Here is a 23,547-nt window from a genome sequence, read left to right on the forward strand (position 1 = left end):
AAAGACACGAAAAGAAATTCGTTATAACGGAAAATAGATTCGTTATTAAGGAAATAATATCGTTTTAACGGAAGAAATACGTTATTACGAAAAATGATTCGTTATTACGAAAAGAAATTCGTTTTAACGGAAAAAAGATTTGTAATTAAGGAAATAATTTAACGAATTTATTTTCGTGTCTTTTCCATATTTCAATTTTGACCCCAATAATCTTTCGTAGTTATTCTCTTGAAATAATATAATATAATCTGATTTTCATTTGTGAAAGTCGTTGGATCCGTATGACATTTTTAAAAATCTTTATTCAATGAAATCACATCATACACTTTCACTCCTGACCACAGAAACAGTTATGTACTTTAAGACCTATTATTTCTTGAAGACTGACTTTGGTGTTTGATTCAGTTGCATTTCACCTTTTGAGAAGAACCCACTTCTATTAGAAATTGTGAAAAGCATGATAAACTGTTGAATAGCCCATTCCTCTTATATACTACTACTACAAAAGAAGTTAAGAACCACCTTTTTTCCTACGACTATAGTTTATATGTCATGGTCCTTTAACTGCTTTGAGTGCTACTGTACAGACCTCGATAGCCACCATGCCTTCACTATGTAAATGTCTTTGTGATAGTTCAGGTATCAGATTTCCAGAAACAAACGTTGTGAAAATATCATTCATAAATATTTCAGTGCTACATGTATTTCACCTTTGAGATATTCCTTGTTAAATTATGCTTGTTGTACTGTGCGACCAACATTACTTGAAACACGAAATAACAACTTAATCAGTCTTAGCCAAGGCATCTTGTAGACTACCCGTCTTAACTATTGTCACCAGTTCCCAGGGGCCCAGTCACCATGTCGGGTTACCACTGATTCTGGTGATCGCTGGTTCGAATCCAATGTTTTACAACCATCTACTCATACTCGTTTGTTTCAGTGGTAAACGTGTAAGACCTGCACTGCTCGGGTTTCCTCAAACGTGAGCTGATACGCCCTGATAGAACTCAACTGTTAATATGTTCAATGTCCATCTCACTCATTTGCTCCCAGATGAAACTTTCATTGGATAAGAGTCACCTTCTAGGTGCAGTGAAATCGGTTTTAACGTCGCGTCCAAGATTATTCCACTATTATAGCGACGTGCACGTGCGTGCGTGCGTGCGTGCGTGCGTGCGTGCGTGCGTGCGTGTCTGTTTGTACTAGTCCGGACCGATTTTATAGTGCTAGCCTTTTTTAGGGATGAGGTGAGGTGAGGTGAGGTGAGGTGAGGTGAAGTGAAATGGGGTTTAACGTTGCGTCGAGATTATTGCACTTATATAGTGACGTGTGTGCGTCTGTCAGTCTGTGTTTGGCTGCTTGTACTAGTCCGAACTAAAGCCGATTTATAGTGCTAGCCCACTGAGATACCATGCGCAGTTTAACATTAATACCCCACTCAGACACAGGATACTGACTCCGAGCCGACCAGTCCTTGTTTTAGCCCCTTAATGCCGCGCGCCAGACAGGGTAACAACAAATACCATCTTTAAACGTCTTTTGGTCTTTTGGCGATCGAACCCCGGACCTTCCGCTCTCTGGGCGGACGCTATACCAGTAGACCACGGAGGCGGTCAGTCACCCTTGAACCTTGTCCTAATGTTCATCTTTTTGCTAGTGAAACATGTCAGAATTAAGATGATCGATTTTCATGTTTCATATGATCGCCTATGCCATAACGGTGGTGTGGAGACCTCAACGTTTTCAGTTTACTTGTCTTGCTTCAGGCAAGATTTTGTTTAGGTACGATGATGTAATGGAACTGAGAACTGAATAACGAGACATTAATGACGTCATAGGACGTCGAGAGCCCGTATGTACACTAGGCATCACCACGTCGATGAATATCTAGAATGTTCTGAAGGAGACATCTCAGTGTTGTAATTCGTCATGATTTTATAACGACCACTGACATTTGACCGCACCAACGTCACTGCGACCAGCGTGACATTATCGCTGCGGAATCTGTCGATGAAGCCTGTTTGAACAGTAACGGCCATGTCGTCGTGTTTGTTCACCGGGAGCGTCACAGGGGCTGGCGCACGTCACTCTGTCAGAGACTATGTCCGAATCATGTCCCACGTAGATGTTGGCACCCTGCCTGATAAGCAAGCCACCGCAAGGCCGTTTGAGAGTCCAAAACGTTTAACCGTTACATGGTTGCAATGTAGAGCCAATCCTTGGCGTCTCCGGCATTAGTAATGCTTATTTATACTTAAGGTTTTGTAAATATCTACTCTCTCACTCACTCACTCAACCACCACCCACTCATTCACCTACCAGACCAAGCAACCACCGACCCACACATTCACCCACCCACCCACTAACTCTCTCACTCTGGATTCAAGCGTTCACATGATAGTACGAGTATACACTTAAAACAGCTTTTTCAGCGGCGATGACTTCTGCAACACTATTTCCTTTTGTAAGAAGTACAAAATAACTGGAAATACTTCTCTAAAGTAATTCTTTGATCTTCGGATGTCTTCCCGTATGGAAGATACAATTAAAAACATACACATCAGAGTCTGTTTCAGGGAAAGATTTGTTTGTTTGTTTCTTGGAAATCAGATGGAGTTCCTGAATAATAGAACTATTCCACCTGTAGCTATATCGATATCACTACACGTTTCGCCGTTATATAACGTTGCATTACATGTACAACGAGTGCGTTTCAAAACGTATCTGACAAACGCACGTGACGTGTATATGTTTTGAAATACTCGAGTTATACTTGTGTAGAAATCTATTTTTCTCTAAATGTCAATCGACACATCCTTTTGTCGTAATTTTTAACGCCGTGATGCCTTGCGTAGTGATGTGATGTGATGTGAGTGAATGAGTTGGGTTTAACGCCGCTTTTAACATTATTCCAGTAATATCGCGTGTCAGCTTAATGTGGGAGGAAAGCCCGAAGTGATGCAGGTCTCAGACGTTTACCACTTCGGTGAAACCCACGAGCACGGGTATGGTACTGACAAACCTAGAAACATAATCGTGGCGAACCGGGATTCGAACCCACAATCATAGGTTTCTGGCGTGTCCAAGGGACGCAACTCTGCACAGTGAATCGCGGCGCCTTAGACGACTGGGCCACCCGTGCCCCCTGATGTGATGTGAAATGATGTTACATATTGGTTTTTTAAAAATAATTTACCCCTTCTATAACCTTTGTGTTGAAGACAAATTTGATTTATGTTTATTTGCCCTGTTTGTAGCAAAATAAGAAGGGAATATTTACCCGCCTGATCATTTTAATGTATATCTACTAATAACTTTTGTGTGGCAGCTGTCAAACAAACCATACAGCTGAAAAAATACAAGTATCTTTATATATTCATCATGTATTTATGTAACATCAGTTGTCAGTATAATACCGTATTTGTTACTATAATTGTATGTCTATTTAACTCACTTGTGTCTGCGCCAAGGACATTCATAAATTTAAACGTTGAATTGAATCGAATTGTTTTGTTATATTTTCTGAGTGAACAGTTTTCATTGAAATATAGACATAATTATGCGTCTAATGTAGGGTTAAATTATATTTAGAACATTTGTTAGTGAAATTGTTAATGTTTTTTTATTATTTCCTATTGATAATTAATTATAATGTCATTATATTAATTGATAATTTACACTTCTGTTTTATTTTAATACATTCTACTTTTCAACAACGTTTGCGTGGCAGTCGCTGTACAGATTTTTTCTTTCCGGTCGTTTGATTTTTATTAAAATCCGGTAAGTACCATGTGTATGAATGAATACGCGCGAAGAACATAATTAATACTTTTTATCTAGATTAATAAGATGTTAGTCCAACATAGTCCCCAGTCCACCAGTGAAAGTGACTTTGTTTTACTGTCGCTTGAACAGTGCTCCAGTTATATTACAGCGTGTCAACTTAATGTGGGAGAAAAGCCTGAAGAGATGCAGGTCATGGATGTTACCACTTTGGTGAAACACACGAGCACTGTCTGGTACTGACAGACCAAGAATAATAATCAAGGCAAATCTGGGATTCGAACCTCCGATCATGTGTTTCTGGCAGGCTTAAAAGGGACGGTAATTCTGGCGCCTGTGTCTACCGTGCCCTATCACTTCGAACGCATTAAGCGATGTTGTATTTAAAAACAAAATCTCATTGTTATCTATTTACCGCCTGTTACAAAAGTTTAAAACACTAAAAAGTAGCACAGTGGTATTGAAAAGGTTTTTAATGATAAATTTGAGATAAATGGAAAGATTAAGTGCAGAGAGAAATATTAAGATATTAGATAAAAGAAATCGACATTTCTTAATATAGAACCACAAGACACACACATGCACACCATTCACACACACTTTCACACCATTCACACACACTTTCACACCATTCACACACACTTTCACTCAATTATGTCTCGATGTATTTTCCCGGAATTTTATTTTTGCTGTGATATAAGTATTATACGTATAGACTAATTCGTATCATGTATTGAGTTGCAAATACCATGTACAATGTTCAGAGATAAAGAGTAAATTGAGAAATGTATTGATCCAATGTATTTGATTGACGAAGACGAGGCCGACAAGATAAGACAACCAATAAGAACACGAACATGAACATGACACCTCCATGTAATACATGAGTGGCCATATTAACATTTATATAGTAGTCGACAAGGATACCAAACGTATTAACTGGGTACAATGTGAGAAGCCCATTTCTGGTGTCCCCCGCCGTGATATTGCTGGAATATTGCTAAAAGCGGCGTAAAACAATATTCACTCACTCACTCACTCGCACGTATTAACTATACCTGGACCTAACGCTGCATATGGCGACAATGTAGATATCAATGACCAAGCACGTCTAACCGTAAATCCTTGAATAAACGCTTGTTATGATAAAACGCAGGGTCGTATATTAGTCTGCAACATTTAGGTCTTGTCGGCACCCTACACTGATATTTTGAATTGTGAAATTACCGTAAATGCCATCAACATGCCATCAACCACTATTTTTGCAATGTTCCAACTATATTGAAAGGGATTCATACATTGTAACCATAATGGGATTCGAACTAGGGTTTCCGAACGCTTTGACCACTAGACTACCCCAACCTCCCCTATCATCACACAAGAAGCTACATTGTGTGAAGTAAGCAGTAGTGTCAATTTGTTGTCGGTGTCAACTAAAAATACTGTCGCTCTTCAAGGGGTAGAATATATATATAACGAAAACCTATTTGTCTCGATATCCTCTAGTATTTGAAATTCAACTTTTTCTTCCTAACATGTAGAATATACACTCTGATCCCTTTTTCTGTCGATAGTGAGTGAGTGAGTGAGTTTGGTGTAACGCCGCTTTTAACAGTCATGGCGTGTAGCTAGATGTGAGAGGAAAGCCCAACGTGGTAGAGGTCTCAGACGTTAACTGTTCTTGAGAAACCCTTAATCACGAGGATGGTGCTGACAAACCAAGGGTCATAATTGGGGGCTAACATTGGATTTGAACCCGTGATCAGCGGATCCAATTCTTTTTTTAATCATTTTATCTCTTTTTGGAGTACACAAGATTATCGCACTTATATAGCGACGTGCATGCACGTGTTTGTGTGTGGCTGCTTGTACTAGTCCAGACTTATGCCGTTTTATAGTGCTAGCACACTGAGATACCATGCGGCAGTTTAACATGAATACCCCACTCAGACACACTATACTGACACCGAGCCGACCAGTCCTTGTTTTAGCCCCGTAATGCCGAGCGCCAGACAGGGTAACAAGTAAATCTTAAGTCCATGTAATATGAGTTGGTTATTTCTTGTTTGATGTGATGGAAATTTGGGACGGTTCGGAATGTTTGGTCTGAATATGTTTTGTTCAGTTATTGTTATAATGTGATTAAATCATCATATCTTTGTTCTTAATGTCCTAATAAAATTGTCAATTTTGAAAATTCTAGTTCTATTCCAGTTTTGTTCTTAATCCATTTTGCAAGGTTGTTCCAGATATCTTTTAAAATTGCACAATCAAAGAACATGTGCACGAAGGTTGCTTTTTCTCGGGATCTCGTTCTCGAACCATTTTTGTTTTGTGGACACATTATCTCTGAAGGGCTACGATTTATCACTTCCCAATCTTTTCAGTCATATTTAAAGGCAAGTGCTAGTTCCAATCTTTATTTTTGGAATATTATATTGTTACCTTATTTAAAATGTCATATAGTATTCTACCCCTCCAACCCCACCCCACCCACACCCACACCTCCACCATGTTGTCAAGGAAATAGGTTTTAATAGCAGATGCAATTAAGACATTTGTGATATATTCTTACGCTTGGAATATTGTTTGATTGCTTGTATAAGACTGGAGTATTCATTGAATTTTAATTATGGTCATATATTGTTTTTATGTCTAAAAGATCTGAAACTTTTCACTCTCACATTTTAAATCATTTATGAGATTAATACCTTTTCTCGAGTGGTGTTAATAACTTACCGGGATGTTTCCTCGTCACAGTTGTGATAACATATCTTTTTTTTCTCTTTTACCGAAGTTCCGTTTTTCTATTAAGCTTCTCGTGCATACAGTACATCTTTCCAAAATATATTGGTCCTAGCATTGATAACCTTTTCTGAAATATCAAGTTGTCATTTTAGCAGAAAATCAATTTGTGTAGGAGTTATATTATCAATAAAAAGAGTGGTAAGTTTAGAGTTTGGGCGTGAATGGAACAAATGTTAAATCTGTTGAGCAGTGATTGTATTTTTAGATCAGGTACTATTTATATCTTTCAATTCCTAAGGTTCTTTGATAATATTTCTACTGATTTTGTCTGATGTATTTTTCAATATAAAACGAAAGCACTGTGTTTCTAGTTCTTTTATGACTTTTTCGCTTGGATTTGGTAGGATTGAGTAAAGGTGTGTTAGTTTTGGTAAAATAATACTTTTAGTTCTGTAATTCTACTTAATAGGCCACGCTAAAGGGCTCGATTCCAAACTAAAATAAGAGCTATCTACTTTACAGTGGGCCTACATCAAATTTCAAAGCACAGTAGATTTATCTCCTAATTGTTCTTTTGTACTTTTAATTACTTCTTTGATTGTTTTCAGCGTTTTTCTGTCGAGTTTATGTGACAGATAGTGAGTAGGTCGGTTGTTTATAAAGCTGCTTGAACATTATTTCAGTCATACCAAGGCGTGTCAGCTAGATTTGGGTGGAAAGTCAAAGCTGGTGCAGGTCTCAGACGTTTTCCATTCTTGTGAAACCGTCTATCGCGGGGTGGTGATTACAAATTTTGGATCACATGTTGGGGCTAACCTTGGATTTGAACCCGTGATCAGCGGATCTATGTATGCTGATCTACGTTCTGTGGTGTATCTGGCCTGATACTTCGATAGCCGACGGCCTGCTTCAATACGTACGTTCCCTGAGAAATGGAAATAATATTCTATTCCACTGCTAAACTCAAGGCTTGGACAATCCAAGAACGGGCTACCATGTACTCATGTGAGGAACTGAACCCGAGACCATGGCAAGACGGGCGAACGCTTTAACCACAAGGCTACACCGAATTCCCAACAATTCAACCAAATCCCACCGACGTTGTTCAAGATTCCAAAGTAAATACGAACTACAACAATTACGAATTATTGCCTGTTGATATATAAATTATCTTTATGAATTTATAGTTTGTTACAAAACAACCACTAATGGAACGAATGTTTGCATAGCAGCAATTATACGGATTATTTTGAGGAAGTACAGAACATGTAGCCATATATCTGTCTCTTTGACCTGTTTCTCACACGACAACGACAATGTGTTATCGTCATATATATAACACACAACTTACATAAACAGTCTTACCCTGCATCGATGTTCTATAAACTGGGAGTACCATCTTTGATGCCATTGTCTTCAAAGACACGTGTAAAACAAATCATTATTGTCTTACAACATAATAAATCTATATCACACGTGAAGACACAAACCCACATGTTTCTTTCGAAAGTCTCAATACAAGAGCCCAGTGTCTATATTAAGCAGTATCGAATTTCAACGCGCCATATTTGCCCAAACCGAAATCTGCCAAATCTCCGGCACTCTCAGAAACCATTTACCTGTACAGATCAATACTAGTGATTAAACATGCCGCACACCTGTCCGTACTCACGCAGGTGGAAGGACAACGCTCTACGCACCGTCCCTCATCAGCCTATTGTTATTTCCGTCATTCCAAACAGTTGCTTCTTGTAGATCCGTCACCATGGTGATACCCTCTTCACGGGTACGTGTCGGTCCAACTCAACCTTCCGCCATCTTGAATTCCAGTTGATTGCTTTTTTCAAACTTTTTCATTGTGGTTTGTTATTGTGTCAGTGAGCAGCGGTGTATAATGATGGACCCATTGGTGAATTAACTCCAGTGTGGAACCATATGAAGTTGAGCAACTTACTGGTACGGATTCTAACTGAAAACATATATTGTGATTTCATCCAACGTAAAACCGCTGCATCGGTATTTGCGGGGGATGTTTCTGACGTATGTGGTCTTAATACCCTCCATGAGAAATATTTATTTATTCCAAAACCAGGAATCAGATTGAATACACCCGTGTACATGCATTTGGGCAAAAGCACCGTTTTTGTTCCAGGGCATGTTAAAAACCCTCTCATGGAAAAAGAAATTGTCTACACATATTGAGCTGTTGGCGGAAAACTACCTTTCGGCTCAAGTGGAGGGAAAAATGTATTGAAATATTCATTGGACTAAATGGATCCCGTCTAAAGTTTCAGGAGTCTACAAGGTTGGGTGTCTTGGAAAGAGTTGCCTTAGCAACCGGACCAATACGACCGCAATTGCACAATCTTGGTACGGTGTGGCAAGTTTCGTTTGCGGCTGTGGTAATGTTTCCGGCGTCAAACTACAAGCTGGATTGTTAACTGAGTTTATTTCCATTATTTACCAACATGACCTGAATATATCAACGCAGACGACAACTGAGAAAGAATGGAGCCTGGCTCACGGAGCCAGTCTTTGGCACCAAAGTTATCTTTAGCCCCAGGACGTTCTGGAAATAACCGTGTTGTGATCAATGTGGGGGGAATAAGGTACGAAACGTATAAAACAACCTTAAAAAGTATTCCCGACACCCGACTGTCATGGCTGACGGAGACGACAGCCCAAAACCCAGACTACGACAAGGCGTCTGGGGAATATTTCTTTGATCGCCACCCTGGTGTGTTTAACATGATATTAAACTATTACCGTACAGGGCGACTTCATGCGCCCACAGACGTGTGTGGACCCCTCTTTGAGGAGGAACTTGCGTTTTGGGGCATCGACGAGAAGCAGATCGAGCCCTGTTGCTGGAGCAACTACAGGGCGCATAGAGATGCTCAGGAAACATTGGCGGAATTTGATGATGGTGTTGGGGACGATGGGGAAATGGATGTAGAGGATGAGGATGAGATTGCCAAAAGGTTCGGGATAGTGGAAAAGAAAATTGATAAACCGTTTTGGGAACGGTGGCAACCACGGATTTGGAGTTTGTTAGAAGATCCGAAATCTTCCACTGGGGCTAAGGTAGGCACTGGTTTTCATTGTGTTTTTGATATATTTTTTGTTGTGTTTAAATCTGTTGGTTTTCAGGGAGAAAATAGATTCGTAGTCTCCCTGTGGGGATTCTTGCGAGAAAAGGAAACCTATGCGTGTCAAACAGTCGGTATTGCGTGTCAGAAAAGGTCACATATTTCAAATGATTGTGTAAAAGTGGGTATTCGGGAAGCAGAGAAAGTGTACAGTGCAGTAAACTACGGTTATATAAGAGAGAGAAATGTGTAGTTCTTCATTGGGGGCAGTAAATTTGTTAACACAGGGTTGACATAATCCTCTTCTGTATTTTTTTAATGCCACGTTTCCTAACACCCTATATATTTTATACCTTTTGTGTTTTGGGTAGTTGTCATCCTGAAAATTAGATTATTTCATTACAAATGTGAATCCCACAAACGCAAAATCTCCCTACTTAACACGCAACGACGTTTCACCGCTCCTTGTAATTGCGACTTAAAAAGTAGTTCCGTGTTTGAAAAATCTTAAAACATATAAACGAAAGTAACAAAAAGTATTAAGGGTTACGAATAATCTTTGGTAGATCGATAAACATGTCAATCACTGGATTGTCTGGTCCAGACTCGATTATTTACAGACCGGCGTCATAGAGCTGGAATATTGCTGAGTGCGGCGTTAAACAACAAACCAACCAGTAAACGTGGAGGGCCTGTATCACTTTGGACTGAACTACCTGAAGTACTTATCAAAGCGCCATTAAACCCAACCCACTCACTGACTCATATAAACCACAGATACATTTTGAACACATCATCTATAGGATATAACAACTTGAGGTAGATTTGTGGAAATAACGTGCAAGTTACATCACTCACAGTAATATGTTTTAACCTTATACATATTCTATAGATAGGCATGTATATATCAACAACAGGCATGTAGCATCTATCACAGGCAGGTATATCTGCAACAGGTAGGCTAATGGAATACCGGCAGGTTTATTGCCGCCATTGGCAAGTTCCTAACAACCACGGGCATGTTGTGGCAACCTTGGGTAGTGTGGTAGCAACCGCATACACATCTGTAGCAACAACAGGAATGTTAATATCGTCAACAGGCGAATGATGAAAGTGTGTCATAGCCTTAGGAGTAGAATAAACCCTTGGGCTCTTTTAGTAGGAGTGGGAAACGTGAAATACCCAGCTAGTTACTACAACTCAATGTTCCATCTCTACTGAAATACGATGTGTCATCTCAAAATGGGTTAGGGACTGGTCATTTATTAGAGGGTGGGGGAAAGTGTAGGGGCTGGGCCGGGGTGGGGGCAAATAAGATACAGTCAAAAGACCAAAAGTCAACATCAGTCAAGGCCTCAGTACAGACATGTGGAGGACCTTTCCTAATTTGACGCCTCAAGGGCAAAAATGATGCCCGATGCAATTCCCTACTTCACTTGTACCATATGTTCCCGTGTTTTTTTCACAGGTGAACTATTGACTTGCCTTTGCATGTGTCTGTGACGGGTGCCGCCGGTGGGGACAGGATACACTCACCTTTTCGCGAAGGCCTGGTATTATCACTATTTCATAGTGATTCATAAACACATGTTCATTAGCGGAGTCGTACAATGGACTGCTTTTAGCAAAGGTTTCTTATCAGTATTGGAAGGTTTTTATTATTTTCAGTGATCAATTAATTTAATTTATACCGTTAGTTTGTCTCTTATGCTCAGTGGAATCTGTTCCGGCGGATAATCGATTTTATCCCTTGCGTTGACGTTTTATCTTTTCAGGTGACGAGAGTGATTTTACTTGTGTCAGAAAATCATTGTATCTCCTGGAATCTATACCGCTTTCCTAATTAATTATAAATATATTTTCTAGAGAAACGATGTGATGTGTCCTTGTGTCCTTGTGAAGTTATTAATTATGCTACAAATACCAAGATATTTTCCAAGCTATACGAATCCAAATAAAGATATTTGCGCAACACATACATGTATGATGAATCTCAGGAAGGTTAAATTGTTTGATAGGCATTACTTAGAATTTGACGGATGACAAGGTAGACACAATTTTATGGATAACAACTTCTTTAATACTGTAAAAAGCGACGTTTCGGTATAGATACTTATACAGTTGTCAAGCAAGACACACAACGGTATAAGTATCTATACCGAAACGTCGCTTTTTACAGTATTAAAGAAGTTGTTATCCATACAATTGTGTCTACCTTCTCAGGAAGGTATCTAAAAATCTTTATAATGAATTATTGTACTAGCTTAAGCAAAACGGAGAGGTTTAATTACAGTGAAAACCTGGAGAACTTGAAGCATGCAACTCGTGAAAATATTAAATGGAGCCGCATCACCAGACTACATAAACAGTGTGTTTGACAACCATCGTTACATATTATCATAATATATAATTCAAGCTGATTTTGCATTAGATCTCGAACTGATCCCGTTGAAGATTAAACCACTTCTATCACGGGTCACATACACTACAGGATATAGTTCCAACTTTAGGGACTAACAGAAAATAGTAAAGGATTGTAAATACATATTTGATACAACCATTTTGAAGACAGACATATTCCTAACGTTCTTAAATTGTCTGTAAAGCATTAAGTGTATCTATCAAATTACAATGTCGAGCAGTTGTTAGCGCGTAGGAATATTTGTATTGAAATTAGAACAGCCGCCATTTTCAAACAGTTGGTCAGCCGCGTGTAAGCGTTCAGCATGTGTCATTTAGGGTGTAAACAGACAAGACAATTAGCAGACAACGCTGGGAACACATAAACAGGTCGGAAAAATGCTAATTATCAGCTACCAAGTTTGTTTTACCAACGTCAAGGTGTAGCTTCAAGGCAGTGTCGCGATAGCCCTTGAGGCACGGCGTTGAACAGGTGACCTTGTCCAGTGGCAATATATGATATCACCACAATGGAAAGTGTCGACATCAGTTTATCGGTACCCTGTATAGATAAGGGATATATTTCATTGAGCGATTTGACTACTGACTAGTTATATAACAAATTATCAAATTATCCGTAGATCGATACAATTGGAATGCCGATATTATACAGAAGTTTTAAGAAGGATGCTGCTTCGACAATACGTCTTAAACGACGTATCTTGATTTTTCGGGTTAATAGATTTTTTTAGTTTAGTCGGTAACCTGACTGTGTTTGTACATAAACCCTTTGTTTGTCGTAATCGACATAGAAATGTGTCGGCAAATGCTTCAACTGGTTAGTTTTATTTGAGATGTTTTACAGACTTGACGGACGAGCGTAACACACAATGATACATTGTGACGTCACTAGAAATGCAAACCTGCTGGGCAAAACACAGAAATGGTTGTTCGATGAGGATGTATAAGTCCCTATTTTGACTTTACCATATGTTCCCATATTGAACAATTGACTTGCATGTGTTAGTGACGGGTGCCACCTTTACGCGAACACCTGGTATCATCACTATTGGATAGTGCTTCATAAACACAGGCTCATCATAGTGTCGGAATCGCACAATGGACTCTGCTTTTAGCTGAGATTTCTTATAAATATGGAAAGGGTTTTGTCGCTTTTTTTTACGTGTATATTAGTTGTGGTTTGAAGTGATTCGACGACTATTTACATTCTAGTAACGTTTTGATAGCGTTTGTGAGTTTTTGCTAAAATCCAATTTTCAATTGTAAAATTTTTTTTGCCCGGCACATTACAAAAACAGTTCATTTGAAAATAAAAAAACCCTGATAATCAAAAGCAGTTTTGTCTGTATGGACCATCTGCATAATAACTTTATTTGTACACAATAATTATTAAAATATTTTATTATGTAAAGATAAATAAAATAACTCGAAAAGTGAAATTAATTCCTTTCCCCTAACCCTTAATACCCATCCCTTTCATGGAAGGTTGAACAAGAAAATCCCAGAATTCCCTGTGACAGGAACCATGTGAATAGTTTGAATTTAATCAATATTCAATTATGTTTTATTATAAACGTTATTAAGCTTCAAGAAAAGCCTTCTTCCCAACTGGGCACCGTGGTACGGATTCTCGTTCTCAAGGCCTACTTATAACGGTCCCTTGATCATGTTTGGATACTGCCAAATAACCGTTTCACGAAACATAAAATATGTATACACATGCAACTGATATACCAACATAAATGCACCCTTCTGGCTTGCAATAGGAACACCCACGCACTACATGCATAATGTAACAAACTAGCGATCAATATCAATTGATTAAAACAAATACATTATCATTCCTGTTTCAAGGAGTCATTGTGTGAATCAATGCCACAAAACCTTTCTATAGTCATTAGAAGAAATCTATGCTAAAAGCAGAGTTGATTGTACGAATCGATTGTGTTTATGAATCACTATCGAATAGTGATGATAGGTGTTCGCGAGAAGGTGAGCGTATCCTGTCCAACCGGCGGCACCCGTCACAAACACATGCAAAGGCATGTCAATTGTCCATCTACAAAAACGCGGAAACATATGGTACAAGTGAAGAATTGCATCAGACACTGAGGCGTTAAATTTGGAAATGTCCTCACATGACTACAAATAAACCTCATTGAAAGCTTTGCTAAGGATGGTGCTTTAAATAGTCGGATGCTTCAACTGTGATTAATGTCTTCAGTCTGGGTGGATTAAATATTCATGGTTGGTTCGTGAATATGTTCCGACATTTGTCCATGGCAACATTGCATCGATAAAATGAACATAGTTAAGATAAGATGTGTGGACGGGGTAACAGTACCACTCGGGCTGATGAGGGAGGCAGCAGAGGAACAATACTTGATGATGGACTGGATGTTGTCAAGTGTTTACAGATGGCGTATGTGTATCGGCTCGTTGCGGGGTAACCTAGCATATTTAACATCCGGCCCCCTGGGGGTCAGAGTGCATCAGGGGTATCAGGGGATGGGTCATCCAAAAATATGACAGTCCTAAGAGGAAAGTCATAAACAAATATTACACATATTTGAGGAGGGTGATGTAAAAATGGACATTTAAGGACATGGGGAGGGTCATTCCAAATATGACAATCATCATTTTTTCCAGTACGTTAGTGCATCAAAAACCTCTGAACCCCCACCTCAACCCCCTTGTAATAAATGACCGGTCCCTTAGCGAAATATTCTTGAACGCGACGTAAAACCTTATTTCGACCCGGACGGTGTAAGGATTAATGCACTAAATAAAGACAGACTGTAGTGCCCCTCATTTTAAAGCAAGGGGGAGGGTGTGTGTTGGTGTTGAAAGGGTAGCCTAGTGGTTCAATCGTTCGCTCGTTACGCCGAAGGTCCGGTTCGTTTCTCCACATGGACACACTGTGCGAAGACAATAACTGGTGTCCCGCGTCGTGATATTGCTGGAATATTGCTAAAAGCGGCGTAAAACCATGCTCGCTCATACACTCACTTGTAGAAAAGTAACACTATAGCCGAATAGTTTTGTGATGAAAATGAAAGAAAACAATGGCTTTAAATCAACATGAAAGTACATGTATATCTGATGATCACCATACGATGCTAAATTAAGCGACACAACCTTTTCCATATCCAATAGAAATATCTTCCATTGTACGATTCCGATTCTATCATGAGTATGTGTTTATGAATCACTACCAAATAGTAAGGATACCGGGTGTTCGCGAAAAGTTGAGCGTATCCTGCCCCCACAGGTGGCACCCGTCACAAACACATGCAAAGGCAAGTCGGAGGTCCAAGTGAAAAAACACGGGAACATATGGTACAAGTCAAAATAAGGACTTGCATCGGACATCATTCTTGTCACTGAGGCGTCAAATTTGGAAATGTCCTCCGCATATCTACCATAAAACGTTTTGAAAGCACGTTTCTGACTGTTAACCCCATGGTTAAAACTGTTATGAAACTCCTCGGGCTGGGTTATTTGTTGCCAATCAGTGACCTGCCGATGTAACCTGGGACTGACTGATAACAAAGCCAGACTGTCTCGCCAAATGCAAAGGTGGCCTTCGTATTGATTTCCAATGTCGTGACAATTTTGTCTTTTTCAAGCACAAGTCTCTCTTGGAATGGAGCTGATGCCATGCTAAACACACTCAGTAATATTTCGTGGATGCCAATTTGGTAATTTCAATATCTGACATAATTAAGTAACTGCATTAGAACATCTTTCGGTGCAACGCTCTATGTCGTTCGGTGTCTTGGCCTGATGATTACACGTTAAGGATTTGTCAGAATTCACGTGTATTCTGGAAGTATCACGCCCAATAGAAATACATTGTTACAGCACTTGGTGAAGGGGTGTGCGAACAACTCACTTCAGGCAGATGTAAATTCAGTTTCTCTTTTCGTAACGAAACCATCGCTTAAAGATTATAAATTAATACATAACTATGAAACTGAATCAAGTTAGCTTCAGAATTTTCTTTGCATCTCGATATATAATTATATGCCTATTCTTGTTTAAGACTGAATCTGATTTAATTCTTGAAGAATATGATTATTGTACATAAACTGTGACTGTTTGTACATAGGTTAATTCGGATATCTGAAACAAAACATAATGAAAACTTGACTTTATCATGAACAGCTGCAGAAGGATCATTTTTCTTTAAGTGGCATTTTAGAATGAAGACACAGTTGACTTCTTGATTTCCACTTTTCGGTATATTTATCAAGCAAGAGGTATTTTTGTTCTTGAAAACGGTACCTAAACATCACATTGAAGTAAAAAAAGAAGCCCAGATGTCAACTCGGTGTTCATTGTTTATAGTAGTCGAACTTTGACCGAGCGAATGTTGTTTTACACCACCGTTATATTCCAGCTGTATCACGGCGGCCTATAAATGATATTTTTGGGATACGGCAAACCATCGGTTGTCCGATGACACAATCACCAGATAACTACACACTGTGGCAACCTGATCCCTATTTCCTCAAGAACCTAATGGCACACAGTGGATAAGATGCTTAACTTGGATATATGCATTATTAATATGCGGCCGTCTCAGATGGCGCCATTGCATTGATTGATGACGTCATGGAATCCCAGAAAGGACATTGTCGCGTTGTCGGCCTTACAAAAACAAGCAAAAAGATCCAAATATACCAAAGCGCGACAATGCGCGACGCGACATATTTTGACATTGAATGAAGTTTTTTTTTCCAGATAGTGGTTTACAAAGTTTAAAAACCAAGGAAGGGTTGTGAGCATGTGATTTGAGCATTGAATGCCGGAAGGAAAAAAACCTGCGATTTGGGCATTGAATATCTGAAGGATTGAAGCATATGATTTGAGCATTGAATGTCTGAAGGAAGTAATGGGAGTCATTTTGAGATATTAGTGCGATGTTGAATCATTGCGAGAAAAGACCACTCGCATTTATTCGCATTTAATTCACGCTCACATTAATTTCAAGATTTACAGAATGTGAAGTACATTAAATATCCGAAGGAAGAAAGCGTCGAATTTGAGCCTTGAATATCTGATGGAAGAAAGCATGTGATTTGAGCACTGAATGTCTGAAGCACATTGAATATGTGAAGGAAAAAAGTGATGTGATGTTAGCATTGAATATATAATGCAAGAGTGCACGCGATGTGAGAATATCTGAAATGTACTGAATGTCTGAAGGAGAAAAGCATGTGATTTGAGGGTTGAATATTTGAAGTAAATTAAAAACCTTTATCTAAAGGAGGAAAAGCATGTGATTTGTGCCTTGAATGTCTGTAGGAAGGAAGCATGTGGTTTGCGCCTTGACTATCTGAAGAAAGAAAGCGTGTGATTAGAACATTGCATATCTGAAGGAAGAAAGCGTGTGATTTGAACATTGCATATCTGAAGGAAGAAAGCATGTGATTTGAAAATTGCATATCTGAAGGAAGAAAGCGTGTGATTTGAACATTGCAAATCTGAAGGAAGAAAGCGTGTGATTTGAACATTGCAAATCTGAAGGAAGAAAGCGTGTGATTTGAACATTGCAAATCTGAAGGAAGAAAGTGTGTGATTTGAACATTGCATATCTGAAGGAAGAAAGTGTGTGATTTGAACATTGCATATCTGAAGGAAGAAAGCGTGTGATTTGAACATTGCATATCTGAAGGAAGAAAGCGTGTGATTTGAACATTGCATATCTGAAGGAAGAAAGCGTTTGATTTGAACATTGCAAATCTGAAGGAAGAAAGCGTGTGATTTGAACATTGCAAATCTGAAGGAAGAAAGCGTGTGATTTGAACATTGCAAATCTGAAGGAAGAAAGCGTGTGATTTGAACATTGCAAATCTGAAGGAAGAAAGCGTGTGATTTGAACATTGCAAATCTGAAGGAAGAAAGCGTGTGATTTGAACATTGCATATCTGAAGGAAGAAAGTGTGTGATTTGAACATTGCATATCTGAAGGAAGAAAGTGTGTGATTTGAATATTGCATGTTTGAAGGAAGAAAGCGTGTGATTTGAACATTGCATGTTTGAAGGAAGAAAGTGTGTGATTTGAGCAGTGCATATCTGAAGGAAGAAAGCGTGTGATTTGAACATTGCATATCTGAAGGAAAAAAGCTTGTGATTTGAACATTGCAAATCTGAAGGAAGAAAGCGTGTGATTTGAACATTGAATGTCTGAAGGAAGGAAGTGTGTGATTTGAACATTGCATATCTGAAGGAAGAAAGCGTGTGATTTGAACATTGCATATCTGAAGGAAGAAAGCGTGTGATTTGAACATTGCAAATCTGAAGGAAGAAAGTGTGTGATCTGAACATTGCAAATCTGAAGGAAGAAAGTGTGTGATTTGAACATTGCATATCTGAAGGAAGAAAGCGTGTGATTTGAACATTGCATGTTTGAAGGAAGAAAGCGTGTGATTTGAACATTGCAAATCTGAAGGAAGAAAGCGTGTGATTTGAACATTGCATATCTGAAGGAAGAAAGCGTGTATTTGAACATTGCATATCTGAAGGAAGAAAGTGTGTGATTTGAACATTGCATATCTGAAGGAAGAAAGCGTGTGATTTGAACATTGCATATCTGAAGGAAGAAAGTATGTGATTTGAACATTGCATATCTGAAGGAAGAAAGTGTGTGATTTGAGCAGTGCATATCCGAAGGAAGAAAGCATGTGATTTGAGCAATGCATATCTGAAGGAAGAAAGCGTGTGATTTGAGCATTCAATATCTGAAGTCCATTGATCATCTGGTCTCCATGACATCGCCCAAGGACACAAACGTGGGATGTCACACCTCGAATATCTGAGGTAGAAAAGACATAATATCGAGCATATTTTTGCTGCTGGTTTGCAAGACCCGACCAGCTGGAGACCTATGTATGGAGACTTGTACACGTAGACCTGACCGAGTTATTTCAGTTGTCTCCGCCAAACGATTATCTCGACACCATACATCTGAACATTTGACTGAATGTATATTGTAAACATTCATAGAAACACATAAACACGTAGTTTCAATCAATTCCATGTAAACAAAAGTCCCGTTCTTCAAGCGAACCTGAATTCAAACACAAGATCCTTGGATTCCGACACGAAGTGCAGCACCTTAGACAACTTGAGCTCCCGTGCCCCCTCTGCATATTAATGGTTATAATTAACTATTGCGAATCATAAAAATGGATTTAGCAGATACATGTTTTGTACCTATTTGAATCAAATGTGCTGGGACTGTCAGCTAGCCCGACCCAGATCGCCTTTAAGTCTATCACGCTCACTGCTGGGACTCAGATTGCGGAGGTTTGAATAATTGATAACCCATAAAGGAAGACAAGCGATAAAAAAGATTTGTCTTTGTAAATGAGATTTACATTAATGATGTGCACAGTGGATCTCAAACTAAACTGAGCAAACGCTTATATGCATGCACGGCGATATTACCCCTTTGCACCCTGCTGTGACAAAACAATTAAAAAAATAAAATGAATATTTGGTGTGGTAAGTGTATTTTGTTGGAGGTGGTTCCATGGTTAACTGTTTCGAATTATCATTTACCAAACCATGATTTCTAGAGAAAATGGTTTTGGATGGCGTTTGCATTCAAACTGTTATTAGATTGAATGTATTAATAAAGACAAAAGGCAAATCCATGTATTTACGTCGGTACAATTTTTACTGCTAATCTGACAGGAAATGTGTTCTTTTAATTAAAACAGCCAGAAGCCATTTTCATATTGAATACAAAGATACACATGTTCATAAAGTTTCAAAATCAAGATTGTTTTCATTTGTAATTCTTGCGGTTGCAAGGTTGAAAGCCCATTTCTCATGTCCCCAGCCGTGATATTCCTGGGATATTGCGAAAGGCGGTGTAAAATTTGAAATCGCAGCGATAGTTCTGTTACCATCGACCGAGGACCATTACACTGTGAAATGTAATATGAATATTTTTACACAAAAGACTTTGTAACATAGACTGCTCTTATTTCTTTATGTACTTGTCTGTGAATGTATACCATCATGTATCTATGGTGAAGTTGGGGAGCAGTACACAGTATATAACCCCCCTCCCAACCCCCAACCCTGGCTGTGCTAGTATACCATCGTGAATCTATGGTGAAGTTGGGGAGCAGTACACAGTATATACCCCCCTCCCAACCCCCAACCCTGGCTGTGCTAGTATACCATCATGTATCTATGGTGAAGTTGGGGAGCAGCACACAGTATATAACCCCCCTCCCAACCCCCAACCCTGGCTATGCTAGTATACCATCGTGAATCTATTGTGAAGTTGGGGAGCAGCACACAGTATATACCCCCCTCCCAATCCCCAACCCTGGCTATGCAAGTATGCCATCGTGTATCTATTGTGAAGTTGGGGAGCAGTACACAGTATATACCCCCCTCCCAACCCCCAACCCTGGCTGTGCTAGTATGCCATCGTGTATCTATGGTGAAGTTGGGTAGCAGTACACAGCATATACCCCCCTCCCAACCCCCAACCCTGGCTATGCTAGTATACCATCGTGAATCTATGGTGAAGTTGGGGAGCAGCACACAGTATATACCCCCCTCCCAACCCCCAACCCTGGCTGTGCTAGTATGCCATCGTGTATCTATGGTGAAGTTGGGGAGCAGTACACAGTATATATCCCCCTCCCAACCCCCAACCCTGGCTGTGCTAGTATGCCATCGTGTATCTATGGTGAAGTTGGGGAGCAGTACACAGCATATACCCCCCTCCCAACCCCCAACCCTGGCTGTGCTAGTATGCCATCGTGTATCTATGGTGAAGTTTGGGAGCAGTACACAGTATATACCGCCCTCCCAACCCCCAACCCTGGCTGTGCTAGTATGCCATCGTCTATCTATGGTGAAGATGGGGAGCAGTACACAGCATATACCCCCCCCCCCCCCCACCCCCCACCCCCACCCCCCAACCCCCAACCCCGACTGTGCTAGTATACCATCGTGCCTCTATGGTGAAGTTGGGGAGCAGTACACAGGTCCCTGTGCTGAGGTTCGATTCTGACACCCGCCCTATTTGTACAACACAAACCCGTGTATTTCCAACCCAGAATAGGGCTACCGTGGGATTCAAGATAGTTACACTATATGACATGGTTGAATTTGTGTCATCTTAGCATTACGGCGTGGATCGGTGCTCATGAAATCAGTCACTGGTTTGAATATTTTCAGGCTAACATATGCCTTTTATATTGCGACAACTACTACTTCACTTACATGTTTGCTTAGCGTTATATTCGTTTTGAGAAATAGTCATATTTATTAATCCGTTCCTTTAGTCTTCCAAAAAAAAGTGTTTTTGTGATAACCAAAAGAATTTAACATAACGCACACTTTTTCACTTCATACCATCCTCAGTTTTCGACAAGAATGACTGAATTTACCAAACCAATCTCGATTGATTAACTGAAACATACGAAATGAAAACTACGATAGCATTTTGGAAAAAAAATTAGATGAAGATTATAATTTACCCCGGAGCTCCTTTGATGTGAATTAAGGAGATGTTTGATAAACATCTAGCGTAGTTAGTGTTTCGGGTTGAGAATCTCAACCCTTAGTCTTATGTACTCCGAGTGGAATAGTGTTTATAGTTGGCATTATATAGGAGAGTGAAGTTCTTCCTCCAGGCTGATTTGAATAGAAGTGGATATGTTAAAGGGGAAGTGTACACGCAAAAATCACTTTCTTTCTTTTTCTAAACAAAACGCAATTTTAGAATTAGTTAGTATCTGTGTTTGAAAATATACACTCATTTTTTTCACAGTGAAAGTAGGAAGCTCACAATAGTGTTAAAATGATATGCCGTTATGAAGCCTTCGTTTTACGAGCGAAATAGGCCTGAGTTATCCCCCTTAGATTATGACGTAATTGGTGCCAATTCAACTGGGTCCCTGTCTATTCTCAACGCAAAAGATATCAAGGACCAGTTTGCGGTAAAACAACATGGTCTACGACACACTCGGCGCAGTGGTGACTCAGCATAACACAATTCTGGCTGGCATCTGAGACGCTAGAATCACAAAACTGTACCTACACCACGTGAAGCGGCTCTAACAAAGCATGATGACGTCATAATGTTTATCAATTGGCACCAATGACGTCATATTGCAAGGGGCATAAGCCATGGTGTTTTTGTTATGGAAATAGAACACTTGGTAAATGTGAAAAATATAAATCGTTTTAATGCAAAAAATATGTTAATTAAATTTGATGTTTTTATATTTTTGTCTATGACACTTCTATGTTAACACTTTTAATGTGGAAAAAGTACAAGAAAAATTGGTTCATTTCCGTGTGAACTTGCCCTTTAAGCGTTTGCCCTGTGATGATAGAACACGCACACATGCAATCTTTGAGTAGGTAAACAAGTCGTGCGAAGGGCTCCGATTTAATATATGTGTGAAGGCTGAAATATTAATACGAGGAGGAAGAAACACGCTTCATTTGTACTTTACAAACCATCGTTAGCGGCTTCTGTACAATCAATATACAGAGTCGTATCTCTACATGTATTATAAACTATTTACACGGTGGGCGATTCGAAAACAGAGCTTGAACGCCGCTAACTGTATTTCATAGACGCATCAGCTTGACGAGATAGGCAAGCCATTTCCGCCACCTTGCTCCCTGAGATCTGACAGTGTCGTTATCATTCTATAAACAACCCCAACCTTTGGGCCACCTTGCTCCCTGATATCTAACAGTGTCGTTATTATTCTATAAACAATCCCAACCTTTGGGCCACCTTGCTCCCTGAGATCTAACAGTGTCGTTATTATTCTATAAACAATCCCAACCTTTGGGCCACCTTGCTCCCTGAGATCTAACAGTGTCGTTATTATCCTATAAACAACCCCAACCTTTGGGCCACCTTGCTCCCTGAGATCTAACAGTGTCGTCATTATGCTATACTCAACCCAAACCTTTGGTCCACCTTGCTCCCTGAGATCCAACAGTGTCGTTATTAAGCTATACTCAACCCCAGCATTTGGGCCACCTTGCTCCCTGAGATCTAACAGTGTCGTTATTATTTTATACACAAACTTAACATTGTGGTTGACAACATCTGTGGTTTATTGGTACAGCGTCCGCCCGAACATTCGGCATTAAGGGACTAAAACAAGGGCTGGTTAGGTCGGTGTCAGTATACAGTGTCTGAGTGAGGTATTCATTTTAAACTGTGGCAAGGAATCTCAGCGGGCTAGCACTATAAAATAGGCATTCGACCGGACTAGTACAAGCAGACACACACACACACACACACACACACACACACACACACACACACACACACACACACACACACACACACACACACACACACACACACACACACACACACACACACACACACACACACACACACACACACACACACACTACGTGCACACACACACACACACACACACACACACACACACACACACACACACACACACACACACACACACACTTAATA

General features: G+C 39.7%; 1 protein-coding gene across 1 annotated transcript in view; it reads left to right on the top strand.

Annotated features, from left to right (window-relative positions):
- The first annotated feature begins 9,027 nt into the window (after nt 1-9,027).
- Nucleotides 9,028-23,547, top strand: part of LOC124148511 (potassium voltage-gated channel subfamily C member 1-like) — a 28,111-nt gene continuing 13,591 nt past the window's right edge. Inside the window, exon 1 of the mRNA XM_046519618.2 lies at nt 9,028-9,618. Within this exon, the coding sequence (XP_046375574.1) occupies nt 9,043-9,618 (576 nt within the window). The 5' untranslated portion in view covers nt 9,028-9,042. The remainder of the gene's footprint in view (nt 9,619-23,547) is intronic.

Source organism: Haliotis rufescens, unplaced genomic scaffold, assembly GCF_023055435.1.
Source record: "Haliotis rufescens isolate VD_foot unplaced genomic scaffold, xgHalRufe1.0.p SCAF_6, whole genome shotgun sequence".
NCBI classification, from domain to species: domain Eukaryota; kingdom Metazoa; phylum Mollusca; class Gastropoda; order Lepetellida; family Haliotidae; genus Haliotis; species Haliotis rufescens.